This window comes from Lynx rufus, unplaced genomic scaffold, assembly GCF_022079265.1.
Source record: "Lynx rufus isolate CCGP_SWC_20201006 ecotype Redwood Valley unplaced genomic scaffold, mLynRuf1.p SCAF_18, whole genome shotgun sequence".
NCBI classification, from domain to species: domain Eukaryota; kingdom Metazoa; phylum Chordata; class Mammalia; order Carnivora; family Felidae; genus Lynx; species Lynx rufus.
This window is the reverse complement of record NW_025814832.1, coordinates 3,688,067-3,708,611: the sequence shown is the minus strand read 5'-3', so window position 1 is coordinate 3,708,611 and position 20,545 is coordinate 3,688,067. Positions and strand designations below refer to the sequence as shown.

The 20,545-nt window shown below is 44.2% G+C and overlaps 2 protein-coding genes across 2 annotated transcripts in view; both read right to left on the bottom strand.

The window, feature by feature from the left end:
- Positions 1-4,738, bottom strand: part of SLC6A4 (solute carrier family 6 member 4) — a 42,157-nt gene extending 37,419 nt beyond the window's left edge. Inside the window, exons 1-2 of the mRNA XM_047080679.1 lie at positions 4,605-4,738; positions 4,400-4,523 (exon numbers count right to left, since the gene is read on the bottom strand). The gene's annotated coding sequence lies outside the window, so the exon portion shown is untranslated. The remainder of the gene's footprint in view (positions 1-4,399; positions 4,524-4,604) is intronic.
- A 6,097-nt stretch (positions 4,739-10,835) lies between these two features.
- The window catches only part of BLMH (bleomycin hydrolase), a 46,761-nt gene continuing 37,051 nt past the window's right edge, over positions 10,836-20,545 (bottom strand). Inside the window, exon 12 of the mRNA XM_047080680.1 lies at positions 10,836-11,798. Coding sequence (XP_046936636.1) covers positions 11,647-11,798 — 152 coding nt within the window. The 3' untranslated portion in view covers positions 10,836-11,646. The remainder of the gene's footprint in view (positions 11,799-20,545) is intronic.

The following is a 20,545-nucleotide window of genomic DNA, read 5'->3' as shown; positions in this document are numbered from 1 at the left end:
ATTTCCTTCTCCACCAACTTCTCCCCGAACTGGGTTTAGGTTTCTGCTTAAAGTCACTTATTCAGAGCAATCTTTCTAGACCACGGACACCTCCCCATCACCCACGTCCCAAATCCTGCTCTGTTTTTCTTTCCTAGGACTTGGCACCTGGCATTCCCGAGTTTATCTGGCTCCACTGTGGGATGTGCGCTTGGCCAGAAAGGCCCTTGTCTAATTTCTGGCTATCTCCAAGAACCCCAGCAGTGCCCAGCCTGGTGGCTCACACTAAATCCTGGCAGACAGAATGAATGAATTCTTTCTTGTTTTGCTAACCCGCCACACATCAGAGCTGTCTCAGAACAGATAGTATGGGTGGTGATCTGCAGAAGTGGATATGCCTGTGGTGTTGCTGGGGTGGATAAATTACTACAATATCTTAATTATCTCAAGAGGTTCAACAGGAGCTTATTGTTTTGAATCATATGAATATACTACTTTGATAACTTTTTTTTTTTAAGTTTAAAAATGAATTTCAGGGGTGATGGGTGGCTCAGTTGGTTAAGCCTCCAACTTCAGCTCTGGTCATGATCTCGCTTTGTGGGTTTGAGCCCTACATCAGGCTCTGTGCTAACAGCTCAGACAGAGACTAGAGCCTGCTTCAGTTTCTGTGTCTCCCTCTCCCTCTGCTCCTCATCCCCCTCTCAAAAATAAATAAAACAAAAAAAATTTTTTAATGAAATTCATGTTATTGGCTGTATTGTCTTTTCAGCAAAATTATATTTTACATTTGAAAAGAACAGGCGGAGTACTTGCTTTGGGATGTCCCTGAGGAAGAGATGAGAGGGAAGGGGAAACCACCTCCCTCCTCCCAAAGGGGGCCAGGGATGGGGCAGAGTAGAAGGAAGAAAGGAATTACAAGCTTGCAGCCCCTATGTGCATGGAGGCACTGAACCCACAAAGCAGAGCGCGCACTGAGCTGAGTGGAGCCAGTGTCAGCGGGAGCAGGCGGGGTCCCCAACCTGGGAGGAATCAGTGTGAGGCTTTGGTGCCACCTAGACGTCAGGGTGGCGATTGCAAGGGGCCGGGGCTGCTCTGGTGAGCCAGCTGGCATCCAGGGCGGCAGAGCCAGGCTGGTGATTCCTGCGCAAGATTGGGAATTTCACCTCAGGCCAAATCCCCAGGAGGCAGGGGCCCATGTGGGCACCTGCCCCTTTCAGATGAACAAGTTGATGCACCCAGGGCTCTGCTTGGCCTTCTTAAACTCATGTGTAAGCGCAGTATGAACAAGGGGCTACACAAAAGTAGGGCGCCCGTCTGAGGAGGGGGAGGGGCAGAGCTAAGGAAGGAGGAGACCAAGAGTGGGACCACAGGCTGTAGGAAGCAGTGGGGGTGACTTCAGCCCTTGGCTAAGGCTCTACCCGATCTGTCCTCCACCTTGGTTCCAACGTGGCTTTTTAAGACCACTTGACAGTCTCGCGATCCTGTTGACCCCACCACTCCTGGCCTTTTTTCTAGATCCTAATACCCATTTCTGCTCAGCCACTCCAGGCCCCTCTTGGTACTGCCTTCTTTGGTGCTATGCTGGCCTAGAGAGTGGGAATCCCATGGATCTGGGTTAAATCTCGGCTCTGACCCTCTACTGCCTTTGTGGGTTTGTTCCCATGCGGGGTAAGTTCCTTTACTTCAAACTTCTGGCCTTTGAGTCCCTGGTCTGTAAAATAGGGATTCTGTGAGTGGTGGGCACCACCCACTGGGGGGTGTGAAGGGGGGAAGGATGCCTCCCACTCTGCACTTCTCCTCCCCAGGGAGACTTCCCCCATCTCCTCTCTGGCCTTGGACCACCTTGGACCACCCAGGCCTGACGTCTCTCCTCTTGCTCCCTGCCTAACAGTGCTACCAGAAAAAGCTATTAGACTTACAAAGACTGCACCCTTTCCTCGTTCCTTCACTGCCTCCCTGGCAGAGTCCATACAAAATGTCCCAGATGGTCCATCTTCTCTCTAAACACGTGCTTTCTCTTCCTCTTGTCTCTGTGGGTGCCACCAATGAAACATCACTTAGCCTCAGCTGCCCCACCTTCACCTCAACGAATCTGAATCCAGCCCCTCTCTCTTCCCTAAAGCTAACTCTTCCCTGTCCTGCTTCTCACCCTCACTGCCACAACTGCCCAGTCATCCCCAGAAGCTGACTCTCCCCTGTGAAGATCTCCCAGTTCTGGCACCCTATTCCCTCTGCCTGTGGAGCTCCACTCCACTGCCCATCCTCCTTGCATATCAGGGCGAGTGGACAGATGTCATGGTCTATTGCCAAGCCAGGGCAGCCTGTACCCTTCCCCATCGTCCATCTCCATCACACAGCACCTTCCTGACCTGGGCACCTGCTCCGTGCCAGGCAGAGGAAGACAGGATCCCATGGCTCCTCCAACCTGGGCTAGAGGACCAGCGGGGCAATGGGGGTGCTGGAGGCAGACAGGTTCCTTAGCAAGTAAGGAGTGAGGCCGGGAGGTACTAGTACAGACAGGGAGGAGGTGGAAGTGAGAAATCAGGAGAACCTGTGAAGCCCAGCCACCGGTTGCCCTGTTGCGAAAGCGATGGGGCTGTCAAAGACTCTGTGAACCTGGGTGAACTTGGGTGACTGGGTGAGGAGCCCTGCCAGGCAATTGTGGTTCAGCAAGAATTTCTCTTACTTCCGCTAGCACTAGCCTAGAGATAGCGGGGCCTCCACAGAATAAACACAGCCCCCTCTCCCTCCCCACACATAAACACTGCTACCAAGAAGACCCACTTTCTGGGTGTCTCAAGGCTCAGCAAACCGTTCCCCTGTGGAGCCAGACCAGAAGAAACCCTGTAAGTCCAATCCTCTCCCTCCAGAACGCCAAGTGCCCTCTGTGTGCCTGCTCTGTTCTGGTTAACACAGTAACGGAAGATGAGGCCCGCCCCTTCTTGTGGGCCTTTCCCCAGCCTTTCTAGCCTTTACGGTGTCTGTCTGCTCCATCCCTTCCAAAGCACCCCACCCCTTGATTTTCCAGGGAGGTGACACAGTTTTGGAGACTCTGTTCATGTTCAAGCATGTGCAGAAGACAGCACCTGCAGGGCAGGATTTGCTGCTACTGTGAACCCACAGAGGGCTGGGCAGGCATTCCCCTGCGCCAGGGCCTCCTGGATCCAGATGAAACAAGGAAAGAGGATGGGAGGGGCAGCCCCATCCGGAGTGCCAGGAGGGTGACCTCGCCAGGGCTCGGGCAGGAATGGAAGGCTGTGTCAGGCTCAGTCCTGATAAAGATGCTTTGGTTACCTTTCCTGGCCCCATTCTCTTTCATTCCTTTTGAGCCTCCTGCCTTTGCTAAACCACCCTCTTCCCCCACAGTTTACAGTGATGGTGACTACCCCATGCTCTATCTGTAATATCTTTGAAGCAGGGTTTTGATGTTTACTTCCTTCCTACAGAATTTCCTCCTCTGACTGGGGACACCCTTAGCCAGGGCCACATTCTGGAGGACAGCTGTTTTTTCGCCTTCTACCTTGGCAGAGAAGTGTCAGCCGGGAGAAGGGCAGAGTCCCAAGGGAGGGCCCCCACAGCTCTGTGTGCACCTGGGATATAGCCCTTTGACCTCTCCAACATGCCCACCTCCTCCGCGAGGCTCTGAGTTCCCAAGGGAAGGGCCTTTCTACCTCTCTCCATGTCTCAGCACACAGGAGGCCCCGCGAGCACAGGTACTGCCAGTGAATGACAAGGAAATGCTTTTTACTCTTGACAGACTCGGAAGTGCCATTAAAACCAGGGCCCTGGCAGCTGGCAAGGAAATCCTGACACACCCAACAACAGAGTGCCCCCCAGCTGGTGGAAAGGGTGAGGCAGATTTGTCTGGGCTGTTTGCGGAGGTTCACAAGATTTATTGTTCAATGAGAAAAAAAGCAAACCACCGAACAGGTGTTAGTTTGCCGAGCAGGGGGAGGCTGATGAGGTACATTGAAATCTAAGTATATACCAGTGAAAAAGAAGAACAGGAGGAGAGGGAGAAAAGAGAGAAGGAAGGAAGAAAAAAGACAGACAGAAAGAACGCAGGAAGACATTCTAGAAGCCCCAAGCCTTATCACAGAGCAGGGCAGAACCTGAAGGCTTTCTCAGGGGCGCGGCTGCACCTCACCGGGTATAGATGGTAACTTCCAGGCCAAGTTGCTCAGCGCCATTGTACTTTAGTCTGTTCCCTCAGGAAGGGGGCATCTATTTGCACTAATTTACTAGCAAGGATGCGGTGAGCCGAGAAGTGAGGTTTAGGGCTTCTCTCAGGATCAGATGAAGAGGGACAGAATTGTTTTTAGAACTCCTGTCCTGTGCATCAAGCCCATGAGGTCAGTCCTCTCGCCTGGAGTCCTACTGTCAGTGCCCCTTTGCCAGCTCAAGATTATGAAACACTCACCCTTCCTTTGGCTTTTCTTCCCTTCCAGGAGCTTCAAGATAACGTGTGCCTCTTTGTAGTGGGAGGTTTCCCCTCAGTCTCCTCTTGGTGTGCTCATCACCCTCATCCTTGAGGTCTGTGGTCACTGTGGTTTTAATTTAAAACCAGTCAGTATTTCTTTTCTTTCTCCAACTTCAAGCCCTTTTATAACTGTTCTGGCACTTACCAAAAGAAAGACCTCATTCATAGAAAGTCACCTTCTTTTTCCACTGGCTCATGTATATCCATCTTACTGTCCCAGCAAAATGATACACTCCTAGAGGGGAGGGAACTGTTTGGACCCCAGACGGCCAGGCACAATACTGGACATGGAGAGGCTCTGTCAGAAGTAGTTATTAATAAAAGCTACCATTTATGGAACATCTATCATCTACCAGAGTCATTCTACACATTGTCTTTTGTCCTTCTCCTACTGTAGGTAATACACAGGAAAACTCTTTGGCTGTATTTTGCTGTAAATGGTTTTAAAAATAAATGACAGACTCCCTCCTTTTCAAGTTGTGAGTCTGCATATTTAATACATTTTAAAAACTTTTTAATTAAAATTTTTAAAGTGTATTTATTTTGAGAGAGTGACAGAGGAGGGGGAGGGGTAGAGAGAGAGGGAGAGAGAGAATCCCAAGCAGCCTCTGCACTGTCAGCACAGAGCCCTATGCAGGGCTCAAACCCACGAACTGTGAGATCATGACCTGAGCTGAAACCAAGAGTCAGACACTTAACTGACTGAGCTGTCCAGGTGCCCTTCATATTTAATACATTTAAAAATGATTTTTCAATAAAAGTGCTATGGATACTGAGGCTCAAAGAGGCTCAGTAACTTGTCCATGGTTATGCAGACTCCAAGCAGCAAAACCAGCCTGCCTGTCTGAGTCCAAAAGCCCTGCACATCCCGCTGTGCTGGGCTGGTTTGAAATGAGGAAGGTACAAGCAGTGAGAAAAGCAAACTAAACTGTGTGGGTTTTCCTTCTTTTTTCGACTCCCCTTAAGTAAGTCACCTTCATGAAGTCTGGACCTTTCTGTTAAGCACTAAAATGAGGGTCACAGAGGCTTTGTTCTCCTGCTACTCGTCCCTATTGAGCAAGTTACAGGAAAGGAGACTTCAGATCTATGTATAAACTTTTAATTGAGCATTGCTGTCGGAATGTAGGGCACTTTCAATCAGCCAGCCAATCAGTATTTATCGTGAGCCAGGCTTGTGAACACTGCGGTGAGCAAGACAAAGCCCCTGCCCTTGGGGAGCTGACAGTGAGTATTGACTTTGGGGAAAACAGACAAATACATATAAATAAATAGGATAATTTCAGAAAGTGGTAAGTGCGGTGAAGAAAATAGACCCCGGTCACAGTAGAGAGGGATGGGTGTGGAAAAGGTAGAGGCAGTCAGGGGGTGGGGTGGGGGGAAGCTGGCTACCTAGGTGAGGTGCTCAGCCATGACCTGAGTCATGAGAAGCCAGCCATGCAAAGACCTGCGGGAAGAGCTTTAGGAAGAGGGAACAGCAAAGAGGCAGGAGTGAACTTGGTGTGTTGGAGGGACAAAGGAAGAAGAGAGCAGTTAGCAGGAGCAGAGCAAACAAGAAGGAAAGGGAGGAAGTTGAGACTGCGGAGGTAGGCATAGGCCACAAGACTCCTGTCACTGAATGTTCCAAGTAAAACTCCAAGGATTTCTTAACTGTTTTGGACAAGTTTGGATGAGTTAACGTTTATGGTCCCCGGCCGGATGAGATGCAGGGAGGCTAAGCTGTAAGTCAAACACATGCTGGTAGTTCCCACCATATGCCTACCCTGCCTCAGCTCCCTGTTCTGCTGAACTGCAGCTGATTTTAAAAAATAAAATAAAAATGGGGCACATGGGTGGCTCAATTGGTTAAGCATCTGACTCTTGATTTCAGTTCAGGTCATGATCTTGCACTTTGTGAGACTGAGCCCCGTGTTGGGCTCTGCGTTGACAGTGCAGAACGTGTTTGAGATTCTCTCTCTCTGCCCCGCCCCTGCTCACATTGTTTCTCTCTCTGTCTCTCAAAACAAACAAACAAACAAACAAAAAAATAACTTTGAAAAAACAAAAATACCGTCATGGGGCAGCCTGAGAAATGGTTCCAGAGAGTGCTCCGTCACATCAAGAGGAGTTATGGAACTAGAGGTTTTCTTTTTCTTTTTTCTTGGAACTAGAGTTGTTCTAGAGGAGTAAGCAAAGTGAAAAAGAGCAATTAGTATTCAAACTGCACTGAGAGAGAGGAGCACAGATGGGCTCACCACCTCCACAGTCCTGTTCCCAAATAACTGCAGCTGGTAGGAATTGAACATTTGCTCACTCCCTTTCTTCTTTTCCCTTTGTGGTAATGCGGAGAAGGCTAGGAGTTTGAAAAGGGAAACAAAAACAACTCTGGCTGGTTTATTCCTAGGTTTCAATCAAATTGTATCACAGGCCACAGGGAGGAAGAGTCAGCGTCAAGAGCAGCAACAATGGTTCAGACAAGTTGTCCTAAACATGGGAATGCTCATCTGGAATTACTTAAAGAAGTCCCACTTGACCGAGGCCTACGGCTGGAGTCAGCAGCAATGCTCACACACACCATGTGACTGAAGGAATTAGAGCACAAGGGCCCTGGCTCTGCCAGCAGCAAATTAAAATTAAGCTGCTCTTTAAGGACAAGCTGGATCAAGCAGATGGGTCCACAACCACATCCTGAAGGCATGTCTCATTATCAGGTCTTGGCTTCTTGGAAGTGTAGGGTCAGCATGACTCTACATGTCTCCAGAGTCATCCTGGCTGGCAAAGACTTTCCAGAGGTCAGAGTATCAGTTAAAGAGTTCCCAGTCACACCTTCCTATTTCTGTGCTCAGTGGTCACCCAAACATTAGCAAGTTCCTCCAATTCAGGTCTCTGGTTAAACCTTTGGCTCATTTCCCTTTATCTCCAGCAGAGAAGACATATGCAATGCTGTTTGTTTCACCCCACTTGATCCTGATTTTATTTGGGAAATCGCTTTTATTAAATATGTTGTTATGAAGATTATTCTTTCATATATTGCAGATTTGGTTTATAATTTATTTAGGACTTTCGCATCTATGCTTATGGGTGTGATTCACATGTAATTTTTTCTCTTACTATCCTTGACAGAGTTATGCCAGTCTCATAAAATGATGCTTTATGTCATAAAATACTTCTTTACGTCTTTCCTTTTGGGCTAATCAAGATTCCCCAGAGAAGATTTCCAATCTCCTGGGTGCTAGAGTTCTAGGAGCCCAAGATGGCAGAGAACATTCAGAATGTAACTACTCACTTAATCCCCTTATGGTACTTTCATCCTCAGTTATGTTTCTGACTTCCAGAGCATAAACCGTTTTTCTCTCTTGAGAATAAATCTTGAATGGGCTGAGAGAGCAAGGGAGGGACAGTCACCAGCTGCCCAAAGTAGGGAGGGGATCTAACAGACACACCCAACCTTCAGTAACCCTTCTTTCACTCCCAATTCCCTTAATGGTCATCTGGAACTACCATATTGGGGAATTACACAATGTAAATTGGTTTGCTTAGCACTGGCTGTCTCCACCATTGGCTCAAGATTCAACTTTTTCAGCTCTGCTGAATTGTTCAGTGCCTCTGTGGGCTTTCCAGCTTATTGTTTCTCCTCTTCTGTTGCTCCCAAGTTGTGGATTTAGGTCTTCTAAACAAATCCCTCTACTGTCACATTTAACAAAGTTAAGTGTATCTTCTAATTTTTAAATATCTGCAGTATCTATCATGGTATCTTCCTTTTGATTTCTTGTGTATGTGTTTTAATTAGTCTTGCCAAGATCTGTTAATTTTTTTGTTGTTGTTAAGACTTAACTTACAGCTTTGTTGATCCTATCTTTAATTTCTGCACATTTTTTTAATGTTTACTTTTTGAGACAGCACAAGTTGGGGAGGGATAGAGAGAGGGGGGACAGAGGATCTGAAGTGGGCTCTGTAATGACAGCAGCAAGCCCGAAGTGGGGCTCAAACCCACAAACCGTGAGATGACCTGAGCTGAAGTCGGACGCTCAAGCAACTGAGCAACCCAGGTTCCCCAATTTCTGCACATACATTTTATTTCCTTCTATTTTTAGATTTATTTTGCAGTTCTAATTTCTTGACATAGATGCTTAGCTCAATTCTCAGTCTTTCTTCCATTCTAATAAAATTTTAATACTATAAAATTTAAGTACTGTTTTAGCTGTATCTGTCATTTTGATATGCAGTATTTATCATTGTTTAGGTTAAATTTCCTTTATGATTTCTTCTTGGACCTAGGAGCTAATTTCTAAACATATAGGAACCTTCTAGTTATCTCTTTAGTTTCTAACTTAACTGCTTAGAAATTTGGTGAGGTTGACTCTACTTTCCAGCGTATAGTTAATTTTTGAAAAAGTTCCATGTGTGCTCAAAAAGAATGGGCAGTTATTCGATGCAGTATTCTAAATAGATGTCCATTACACCAACCTTACTAAATGCTTAAACCTTTCACTTGAGTTTTTGGTTACTTGACCTATCAACAATTAAAATCTTCCATTATAATACTGGCTTATTTTTCCATATAGGTATGTTTTTGCTTTATATTTTTTGAGGTTATGTTATTAGGTACATACTAATTTATAATTTAGAATCTTCATATTTTTCCAGAGAATCAAGTAAACATATAATTATGTAGTGACTCTATCTCTAGTAATGCTTTTTGTTTTAAAGCCTACTTCCAGGGCCATCGTGTTGTACAACTCCAGGGAGGCTGTGAATAACATACTCTGGAATCAGTCTGGTTACTCAGAGTAGCCCTAATTTGGTAATTATTAGTATAGCCACACCAGATTTATTCTGGTTAGTATCTGCCTGATATATCTTTCCTATCCTTTCTTATATCCCAGGGTTGCTGATGTCTCTTATAATCAGCTTATGGCTGAATTATTTTTTTAAAACTCCAGTTTGACAGTGTCTTTTTTTTCTGGGACATTTAACACATTTATATATAATTATTGACACATTTAGATTTATCTCTTATTTTGGACACTTTCTTGGTCCTGCATTTTTTTTCTCTCACCATGTTGTCTCTTTATGGATTGATTATATTCTTGCTTAGAAACTATATCCTGCTTATTTTTAGTAGTAATGTAGAAATATAGATATATTAAATAGGTATATAAGATATATAAATTTAGAGGGGCACCTGGGTGGCTCAGTCGGTTAAGCGTCCGACTTCGGCTCTGGTCATGATCTTGTGGTTGATGAGTTCGAGCCCCGCGTCAGGCTCTATGCTGACAGCTCGGAGCCTGGAGCCTGCTTCGGATTCTGTGTCTCCCTCTCTCTCTGCCCCTCCCCCACTCATGCTTTGTCTCAAAAATAAATATAAACATTAAAAAGATATATAAATTTAGATAAACATTTTATACATCTAGATACAGATATTTTTATATGTTTTATATAACTAAAAATAGATACACATATCTAGAAATCTAGGATAGGTTATTAACATATCAAAGTCTAAAGTTAATCAATATACTTATTTTCTACCTGAATGATATAAAGAATATGTTTAGTCCAATCACCTCCCTAATTACAATTATCTGCTTTCATGTATTTTAGTTTTGTCTTTCTCTGAACCCTATTAGACTTACCTACACGTACTTTTTGTTTAGATGATGCACATATTTATCATATTTCAGATCTTTCATACTGGAACACTTTCCTTCTCCTTGGGCAAGTTTTTGACTGAAAATGTATTTTATTTCATCTTTGGAAGACAGTTTCATGGAGTATAGAATTCTAGGCTCACAGTTAACTTCTCATAGCACCTTGAAGAAATATTTCTCTTTCTTCTTGCTTATATAGTTGCTGATGAGAAGTTAGTTGTCAATCTAATTGTCTTTTCTTTGGAGGGAGGTAATCAGTGTTCCTGGATGCTTTTAAGATCTGTTCTAGGGTTTTGCCATGATGTGTCTAGAAATGGATTTATTTATCTTGCTTGGAACAGGAATACTAGAATATTATAAACATTTTGATTCAAACTTGAGCCTTTATCTAATGTTATCTTGGAAAGTACTGTGACAGACAACATCCCCTGCTAGGACCGAGAAGATTCTTAGAAAGTCAGAAAGGCAGGGGGCTCAGGCACTGATGGAAATGTTGATTAGGATGCTACACTTTTTGCTTTCAGTGAAAGGGATGTCCAGTCTCAGTGAAATACATAGTCTTCAGCCAATTCCGAGGCTGGACCTAGCAGAAGCCAGTGAGGATCAGCGTAGACTGGGAAGGATCATCTATTCCATACAGAAGCTGAAGCAGGGAAGCCCTGAACTATCTTGCTGTTTTCTATTTTGAAGAACATGGGTCACCTGGCTGCTTTCCTTTGTTGCTAAAGAAACTCTTAGATCAAATAAGCCACTTACTCTCATTTAGCAAAGTGTTTTATTCAAAAGCTTCTCAGCACCATCTAGTTGTCAGAAAGAATGGTATCACTTTTTCCTGCCCACCCAACTCCCAATTCCAGAGGCAGAAGGTAAGCCATTTGGCCAAGCTCCCCTTAATGATTAGAATTCAGATCATGATATGGTTTTGGCTGTTTTCACACTCCTCTTTTTCTCTAAGCCTCTACTTAACCCTGACTTGAGTAGAGCTGTGCCCCCCCCCCCCCCCACAGTTCCAAACAACAGGAAGGAATCATGTCAGATCTGATCAACCTCCCATTCCTGGGCTATTAGAGGCATATAAAATTACCTTGAAAAAACCTGAATTCAGTGACTGCCATCTAGGAGGGACAGTGATACTGTCAGGCAGCATGCAGTTTGAAAGCTCAAATCTTAGGACAACCCTCCCCCAACTCTACTCTAGAAACACGGAGCATCAGGTCCATTTTCTCTCCATATTCTACAATTGCTCATCCTCTCCTGTCTTATTAAAACAGACACTAAACCAAACCTTTTTGACAGACTTAAGACACACAATTACATCTGATTAAAATGCTAAGAGATCCTGAGCTGTTGGAGATGAAGAGAGTACATAGTGTGACCTGATCTTTCCCTTTAAGAATATTTTGTTTCATCATAAAGCACACTTCTCCAAGAGGTTCCTGGAAGAGCAATCCAAGTATCTGACTGTGTCCTGTGGGAACCCGTGTAACTTTGGCTTCAGTCCCTGGGTCTGTCCTTTGTAGTCACTTCAGGTCCCATGGGAGGAGGAAAGAGCTGCAGGCAGCATCACTTCGCCAAAGCCCCCATGGGGTCCCACGCTGGCAGGACAATGGGTTCCTGCTCTAACACAGCTAGCACCTCTTCAGGGACATGCTTCCTGTCCACAACCACTTCGTAGACATATTCAGAGAACCATTCATCTGTCATGCACAGGTAACCTGGAGAAAAGAACAAAAGCCTCATGAATCCAGAGGGCAAGGGGAAAAGAGCAGAAACCCCACAGGCACTATAAAGAAGTTTGCTACAAAACTAATATTTGCACATGTTTTTCAGCTTTCTAATCTATAACCTCACTTAATCTAAGTCTTACTAACTATTCTGTGAAGCAGATAAGCCAGGCAAGGCTATAGTTTTATCAGTTAGAAAACTGGGGCTCAGAGTAACTAAGTGACATGTCCCAGTCACACAGGTGAGGTTCAGACCTGGGCCTTAAACCTAAGACTGTTACCAGATCCCATGCTGTTCCATTGCCCAGGCCGTCAGGGCTAAAGAGAGCATGACCCTGAAAGATAGGTGGAAACGCTTCTTGTTCATACAGCCACACCACGGGGATTAATCTCCATCTAGGGTCAGAAGGGCAAGCACACAGGGTCCATTCTTACCTACCTTCTCACCATCACTGGCTGTTCTCCTACCTTTCTCGCTACTGTAAATTCCTACAACTAGCTAAGCTGGAGAGCTGAGAGGAGACCCGAGGGGGCCATGTCGTCATTCCCAGGAGCCCCCTTTAGCAGATGATACTGTATAGGTCAAATGATAACAGTCTTTGCTGGCCTCGTGGGAAATCTGATGTGAGATCAGGTAGAACTGGAAGACTGAGACAGCATCCTGACCTCTCTTCCTCAGGAAGGCCCAAGCGTTTCTGGACCTCCAGTGGGCGGACTGGAGACCGGCACAGCTGTACCGGCACCCAGGCGGGGAGCTCAGCTGAGAGAAAACATGGCGTCATCAGCTATCCAGCCATCTTAGAAATCTGCCCTTTCCCATTGGGAAGATTAACCCATATCTTGGGCTCCACTAGAATGAAGCAAATTCCCCTTCAGGAACGTATTCCAACACACTTAAACAGCAGGAAAACTGCTTCACTTGAGTCACTGATAATATAAAGAGCAAAATTAAAGCGAGAGACTACAGTGTGTGTATTTGAAACAAGAATCGGCCAAGGAGAGAGCAGAGAGCACAGAACTGTGAATATACACAGGGGTCCTGCTCCTCCCATGCAAGGACTCACAGGGACTAGCGATCATCTTTGTCATCATCACTATCGTCACCATCGCGCATCTTCCCACGGCACCTGTTCTATACCAGACACTTGAGCCATTTTTCTCTCAAAGTGTTTGTGCAAATCTGTATGCTGTATCCCTTCTCACTACAAAGAACCAAGAGAAGTAAAGCAGATGTAGGTATTTCTCTCAAGGCGGTCCTCTGGTGTGGCAGTTATCAAACTTCTCAGCCCTGGACACAAACTGTATATATTCTCTTAAAATTACTGAGGACCGTGAAAAGTTGTTTATGTGGGTAATACCTACTGATACCTACCGTATTTGAAATTAAAACCTTAAGTTAAAAATACTAATTCATAAGAATCAAAAAACATGAATGTAAATAACATATTTTTAGGAAAAAATAATTATATTCTCCAAAACAAACTAAACTTCAGTTAGAAAAGTGGTTTTGTTTTACAATTTAATGTCTGGCTTCATGGAAGACAGACGAATTCTTGTATCTGCTTCTGTCTGCAATCTGTTGTTCTGGCTGAAGTAGAGAAAGTAAAATCTGGCCTTATACAGATAGGCTGCTGGAGAAGGGAAGACCCTGCAACCTCCCTCAAAGGGAGGTTGACAACTTTGACAACTGCTGCTCTAAATGCCACACTGATTTAAGTAATTAAAATGCAACATGAAGGTAAGCTAAATGGTGCAACAGAGGACATTATCTGACATAAAACCACAACTATTTTGGTGAGGTCACCCTGCGCCCAATTCTCCTCTTCACCTCTGACAGAAGCCAAAGACAGCTCGCTCTGATGTGGCACAGGGTATCTGTTCTCATAAGAAAACACCCCAGAGAAGTGCCCAAGGGCTCCTTCCAAGTCACGTGAGGGAACACATCTTTGTCCGTGGATGTAAGCCTCCTGATCCGGCTCTCTTCTTCTCGGCAGGGGAGACAGGAGAGGGGAACACAGACAAATGCTGTAGCCTGTGCTGTTTCTGGTTTCTGTCTTAATTATATTCTCCAAAGGCCCTGCTTTGCTTGCGTCAGCCAGTCAAGGACCTGGCCCTTACTGTCACCTGCACCACTGCCAGTAAGTTCTATCAACGGATAGATAGTTCTGTCAACTGACATCAACTCTCAACTTGGTCAGCTGAAGGGCCAGTACTTGCTGCATACTAAGTAACTGCTTCCTGAGAAATTCATCATCTGCCCTCCCCAAAAGGAGTTTTCAGTGGACATGGAGACCAGACTACTGAATACCACACCATTTGAGACATCAGTCATCCTCCCGCCCCCACATAATGCAGGCTAAATCAATCCCTAGCATAGCTCTGGACAGTGAGGCAGGTGAAGGACAGGGGCAGATTCATGTAATAAAGTTCTGTGTCCTTATGACAATACTATCATCACACAATCAAATGAGTCTTCAAAGAATGCACAGAGAAAATGGACAATAAGTACATCTACACTATCTTGTTCCAAAAGCAGATCAGATTAAGTCCTCACAAATTAAAACTCCTATCAATTGCAATCCACCCTTTTAGGACCTGCCTGATTAGTCTCTCTCTTCAGGATATGAATTCTCTGGGGGCCTACAAAAACCTCACAGTCTAGGTGGCCTCCAAGTAATTGCACCCTGAGTAGATAATGAACTTGGGGCTGCTCTAACTGTTGTATACTGTGTGTCTTGGGAGTTTGAGATTAGGATCAGTATGTCTGAAACCCAAGTGAGTGCTGTGTAAGGAAGCAGCAAAGCACCCATTCAGGCAGGTTTAAAGTGGCCATTTTGACTTGAACAAAGTTGCAGCTTCTAGCCCTTAAGCACTTCAGCAACTAGAACAGGCATTCCCCAGGGAAAACGGAACAGAAAAATCTGCAACAAGGATCCCAAGGTTATATTTTGGGAAACAGGTAAATAGATAAAGTCAGCTTTAGGAACGAAGGTGAAATTAAATTTTGCTTAAACTTTAAAGTGGTTGTTTATATGCAGTGAGAAAGAAATAAAATAAGTTAGTCCCTCAAAAAAACTGGCAATGTTTCTGTATTTGTTAAGAAAAAGGGTAGGGGCGCCTGGGTGGCGCAGTCGGTTCAGCGTCCGACTTCAGCCAGGTCACGATCTCGCGGTCCGGGAGTTCGAGCCCCGCATCAGGCTCTGGGCTGATGGCTCGGAGCCTGGAGCCTGTTTCCGATTCTGTGTCTCCCTCTCTCTCTGCCCCTCCTCCGTTCATGCTCTGTCTCTCTCTGTCCCCAAAATAAATAAAACATTAAAAAAAAAATTAAAAAAAAAAAAAGAAAAAGGGTAGTGTTGCTCTGTAAAGAGAAAAACGGTGTCTGTTGATACAGCTCTAGACGTATTAGGCCAGATTCACTCAGAAACAGAAGAGGTGTGAATAGGTTAGTTTAAGGGAAAGAAGATCTTTACCTGAGAAAACAGTTTTCTGAAATTCTACCAGAAATCTAACATTTAACCTCTCAGACTTGATTAAGGGGATAAATACACCATCATTCATGATTAGGTCAATTTTCTATCTTGTGCTGTCTTTGGTCTACGAGGTACTTCACCTCACGAACAAATGATTTGTGGTTAACATGGGGTGGGTTTTTTAGGGCTATTTTTGAAAAGAATGTGACAAAATCAAGTTTCTGTTCTGCTCTGATGGATGTGTCTGGCAGCATGGACCTAAGGAGGCTGGACTGTCAAGGCCTCATTAAATCACTGCCAATCTTTCACCTGATGGTGATAATGCAAGGTTGAAGAAAGCCTCCGAGAAAGGAAAGCAAAACCTCACTGGCATTGTTCTATTTCCAACTTCCTAATAAATAGTGAGAAACAGCTTCATGGAACATAGCCAGTCATTTAAAATGAAGTTGCAAAGGCTATGTAGCAACATGGGAAATATTTAAGTGATAAAAGTAAAGTGTATTAAAAATGATATACCCTATATAATTACAACCATGTTACAAATCCAGATACACAGGTGAAAAAAACTTACAAAAAATAACAAAATGATAATTTTATACAACAGGGTAGGTGATTTTCCTATCAAAATTTCTGAATTCTTATATTGGTTTTTGACTTCAAATACTAAAGATTACCCAAATAATTAACGCATATTAGAACAGATTTTGGAAGCATGGGAGGAGGAGGAACAACACAAGGAGGAAGAGGAAGAGGTGGATGAGGAGAAGAAGAGAATAAATTTAAAAACAGCCTACAATCCCACCACCTTGGGATAAGCCCTGTCCACGTTTTACATACTGCGGTATGCGGTAGTTATTGCGGTAGACTCTATACATTTAATAAAATGAGACATCATACACACTCTTTTATTACAAAGTAGCACACAAGCTGTTTTCCAATGCATCTCTTTCCATATTGATTAAAAAAAAATACATCTATCTACACCATAATTTTTAAGCGCTGAATTTGTATGAGTAAACCAATTATGATCAATCCCCTACTGTTGAAGTCTGGATTGTGTTTTCATGCTTAGAAACAACATTGCTATAAATATTTTTGCAACTAAATCTTTGTACACATCCTTAATTATTTAATTTTCTTATGTGTGTTTGCTTGCTATTTACAGTTTTCTTTTGTAAAGTGCCTGTCTGGCACCTCTGCCTATCTCACCTGGTGTGTTTGCCTTTTTCGTAGTGATCAGTAATAACACACTATATATTTATATATTATAATGGTGGCATACATTTTTTCCTATCATATAATTTTCACTCTAATTTAGTCTAGGATGCTTTCTAGTCAACAAAAACTTTTTATTTTCATGAAATCAAATTTATTAATCTTTTCCTTTATGATTTCTAACTTTGGTGCTATGCTTAATAAACATTTTTCTACTATTACAATAAAAAATAAGAGAAAAAAAGAATGATGAATGGTAAGAAAACATTGTAAGCATAGTCTAAATGAAAACCCACCACTCACTAAGGCCTTGGCACAGTCTAGTCTCAAATTAGGAACATATACAATTTTAACAGATAATTAAATGGTAATAATCTGTCAACCACTTTGTTGGGTACCCACCGTATAAAGCCGTCGTAATACCTTACATTTCTATTGAGTGTGCTGCAAATGTGCAAAATGACACAATCCCTTGAAATGGAATTTGGCAATATCTAGACAAATTTCAAATGCATTCACCGCCTTCACTAATGCCATTTCTGGGACTTTATCCCACAGACACACAATACTTGCATGAACATAGTATGTATTTATGCACAATAACTAATACTTTTTTAGCACTTACTATATGCCAAGCACTGCTCTAAGCATTGTGCATATACTAACTCACTGCAATACTGTTTGTAATAGCAAAAAAACTGGAAGTACCCCAAGTTCCATTAGTAAGGGAACTGACTGAATAAACTATGGTACATTCAGACAATGGAAAATAATGAAGCTGTCTCGATATGGAAACATACTGATATGAAATGCCTCCAAGACATGCTGTTTAGAGGAGTGAGAGGAAGAGGCAGAGCAGGGTAATACGGCGTGTTACCTCTGCTGCACTAAACCACACTGCAAACATACAACGAAACTAACAGAAATGGTAACCTGAAAGAAGGGAAGGGGAAGGGAGTGGAGAGGGACAGAAATGGAAAAAAAGCCTTCTCTTTATATGCTTTCTGGTAATTTGATTTTGGAACAATGTGATTTTATCATTTGCCAAAAGAATTACACTTTCAAAAGCAAAACAAAACAAAGGCATATGCATAAATCTGTAGGAAGCTTCACTTCACAATGCAGTTTCACATCCACTGCCCTTGTTTTTTTTTTTTTTTTTTAATTTTTTTTCAACGTTTATTTATTTTTGGGACAGAGAGAGACAGAGCATGAACGGGGGAGGGGCAGAGAGAGAGGGAGACACAGAATCGGAAACAGGCTCCAGGCTCTGAGCCATCAGCCCAGAGCCTGACGCGGGGCTCGAACTCACGGACCGCGAGATCGTGACCTGGCTGAAGTCGGACGCCCAACCGACTGCGCCACCCAGGCGCCCCTCCACTGCCCTTGTTTTGATTTTAATCCTACAACAATGCTACAAGGCAGGAAGGGTTCGTATGAATTGTCTAAAGTCGTGTAGCCAGTAAGTAAAGCCCGCATTCAAACCTCCGTCTTCAAATTCAGAGTCTTTTCCATGAGGTTCAGCTTCCTTCTAGAGAGTGCTCAGAGGCTAGGTAGTTATAGCTTAGGCAATAAATAACAGCACGTAATCTAGTTCAGGCAACTGAACTTCACCTGCTCACACATTCCACATCAGCAGTCATGTGCCCAGTTTTTGTGAGGTTTGCTTATAAGGTATTTTGTATCTTTAAATCAGAGATGCCACGTGTTCCAAGGGCATGCATTGAGAAGACAGAGAACAGGTTGGGGTGGATGTTTCAAAAACAAAAGAGAGAGAGAGAGAGAGAAAGAAAGGGAACCGCAAGTGCCATTTATGAGACAAACATTGGACACTGATATGAGAAGAGGCTTCTTTTCCCTCCAGAGTTAACACAAAAGTTTGGCTATATGGTGAGTTTGGCTATTCAATTTCCTGAACCTTTCACTGATAAGAGAAAGGATACTCTTATAGCTTGGTATTACCTGTGGCTTTTTTTTTTTTTTTTTTTCCTTTCCAGAAACAAAAGCTAGAGAACTTACAGAGTGAAAGATATGGTAGGGAAAGAGGGCTGTATATAACCAAATTTAGTTATAGCAGAAGCACAGGCTACTGAAGAAGTGTCCTCTGCTAAGGAGTCCAGAAGAAGCCTGTCTACCTCAGGGCTGAGGAGAAATGGCAACGTACCAACCAGTCTGATTTCTCCTTTTCCTGGACCCGTGACCACGACCCAGGCGAGCCTGAGAGCACACACAATTCTGCCAGATCTTGAACGATGGACAGGAGAGGCAAGTATAGATTTAGGTGTCATCCAAGGGTCTATTTTCTCACTGAAACTCAATGACTTCTCTCTGACCCCAAAACTATCATGACTCCTGTTTCAGGCAAAGCTTGCTTTTCAATCTCGAAAGCTCACACTATTTCTTGGCCTCATTCCTCAGATGTGCTGAAGCACGCTCCACATGCCAAGACCCCTTCTCAGCTACCCTTTCTCTGGCTGGCCTCCCACTTCCTTTCCAAAAAAAGTCGCAACCCTAACACCTTTCTTCAGACTCCACTCACCCTTGAAGACTCACTAAGGAGCCTTCACAGTTCAGTCACTCACCAGCTACCTTACAGTTTACCCCTATAGTATGCTGCACTTCATCCCTATAATTAAAAACTACATGTGCGGCAAGATTTACAACCTCAATCGTCCCAGCTTCAATCCTGCCCTCTCACTGCACCTAGCATTTGAAGGGATTAGTCCTGCTGATGTGACAGAACAGCATCCCCATCCCTCGTACAGTTTCCAAAACCTGCCTAAACGCCTTTTCCCTGGACGCATCTTCTGACTGCTCTGCCGCAGCACGATTTACCACCATGTTCTCCCGGATGCCATCTAGTCCCTTGACTCCTTGCTAACCCCTCACCCACCTCAGCTTCAGTGTCTTCCTCCTGTCTCCCCTTTGTGGGGGCCCTCCCCAGTTCCCATTTCTCCGTCATCTGCCCCTCTTGGAGAAATCATCTCCTTTTCCTTTTCTGGGTCTACTTATCCTATATCTTACAGTCTGAGGAGCACACCATGAGTGCCGCTTCTGTCACATCATGGCCCTCTTCAAATCCTCTTCCTGCATCCCTGATGAAGAAGTATAAATTCCTTGGTGGGCCAGACATTCACTCCACCGTGGTCTGCGCACGGTTCCCTGCACCCCATCAATAAATGTGAGGTGATGCTCCTGCTAATGGTTTTTCCACAGCACTAGGTTTATTCACCTCCACTGCTTTCTCTCACGAAACTAAGCCCACAAGATGAGTTACTCATCCAGTAAACTGGTGATGTAGCACGATGGTTGCACTACAGTCCTGAATTCTTAAGAGGTCTGAAACTGGAAGCGAGGGCAGGTTAAACAGCTCTCCTCTAGAAGAGAAAGTTTAAGGGGCCTTCTTCTTGTTCTGCCTTCATTTGTCCATAGGTAATACTGGCGACAGTCACAATGACAGCTAATATTCCGAACACTTCTTATATGCCTGGTACAGTTGTCGCAACAACCCGAGGTAGGTATGGTTATTATCCCCACTTTATAGATGAGAAGCATAAGGCTTAGGTAGGATAAATACCATGACCAAGGTTATACCGCCAATAGGTGGGACTGCCAGGACCTGGGCGGTCTGGCGCTGGGTTCTGTGCTTCACCTTTATCCTTCTGAAACTAATGCAAATACACCTTGGAGATGATCAGGTGAAAACAGTAGAAAGCAAACACATGGCACAAAACTCTACGATGAATATGAGGATATTTGTCCCTGAAACTTACGCCTGGTTACAGGTCAAGAGGAGCCACTGTCCCATAGTTTGTCCCCTCTCACAAACGGTAGCCCTTCTTAGTCATACACTTTGATAAGGAAGCAGCGGTCGATCCGAGATCACAAGCTTCCTTTGTTTCACTCACTCACATGTACTATTTTTTAGCCCAAGTCATGCAGCCTCTTTGGTTAATAAAGATAGAGGATGAGAGGGGCGCCTGGGTGGCGCAGTCGGTTAAGCGTCCGACTTCAGCCAGGTCACGATCTCGCGGTCCGTGAGTTCGAGCCCCG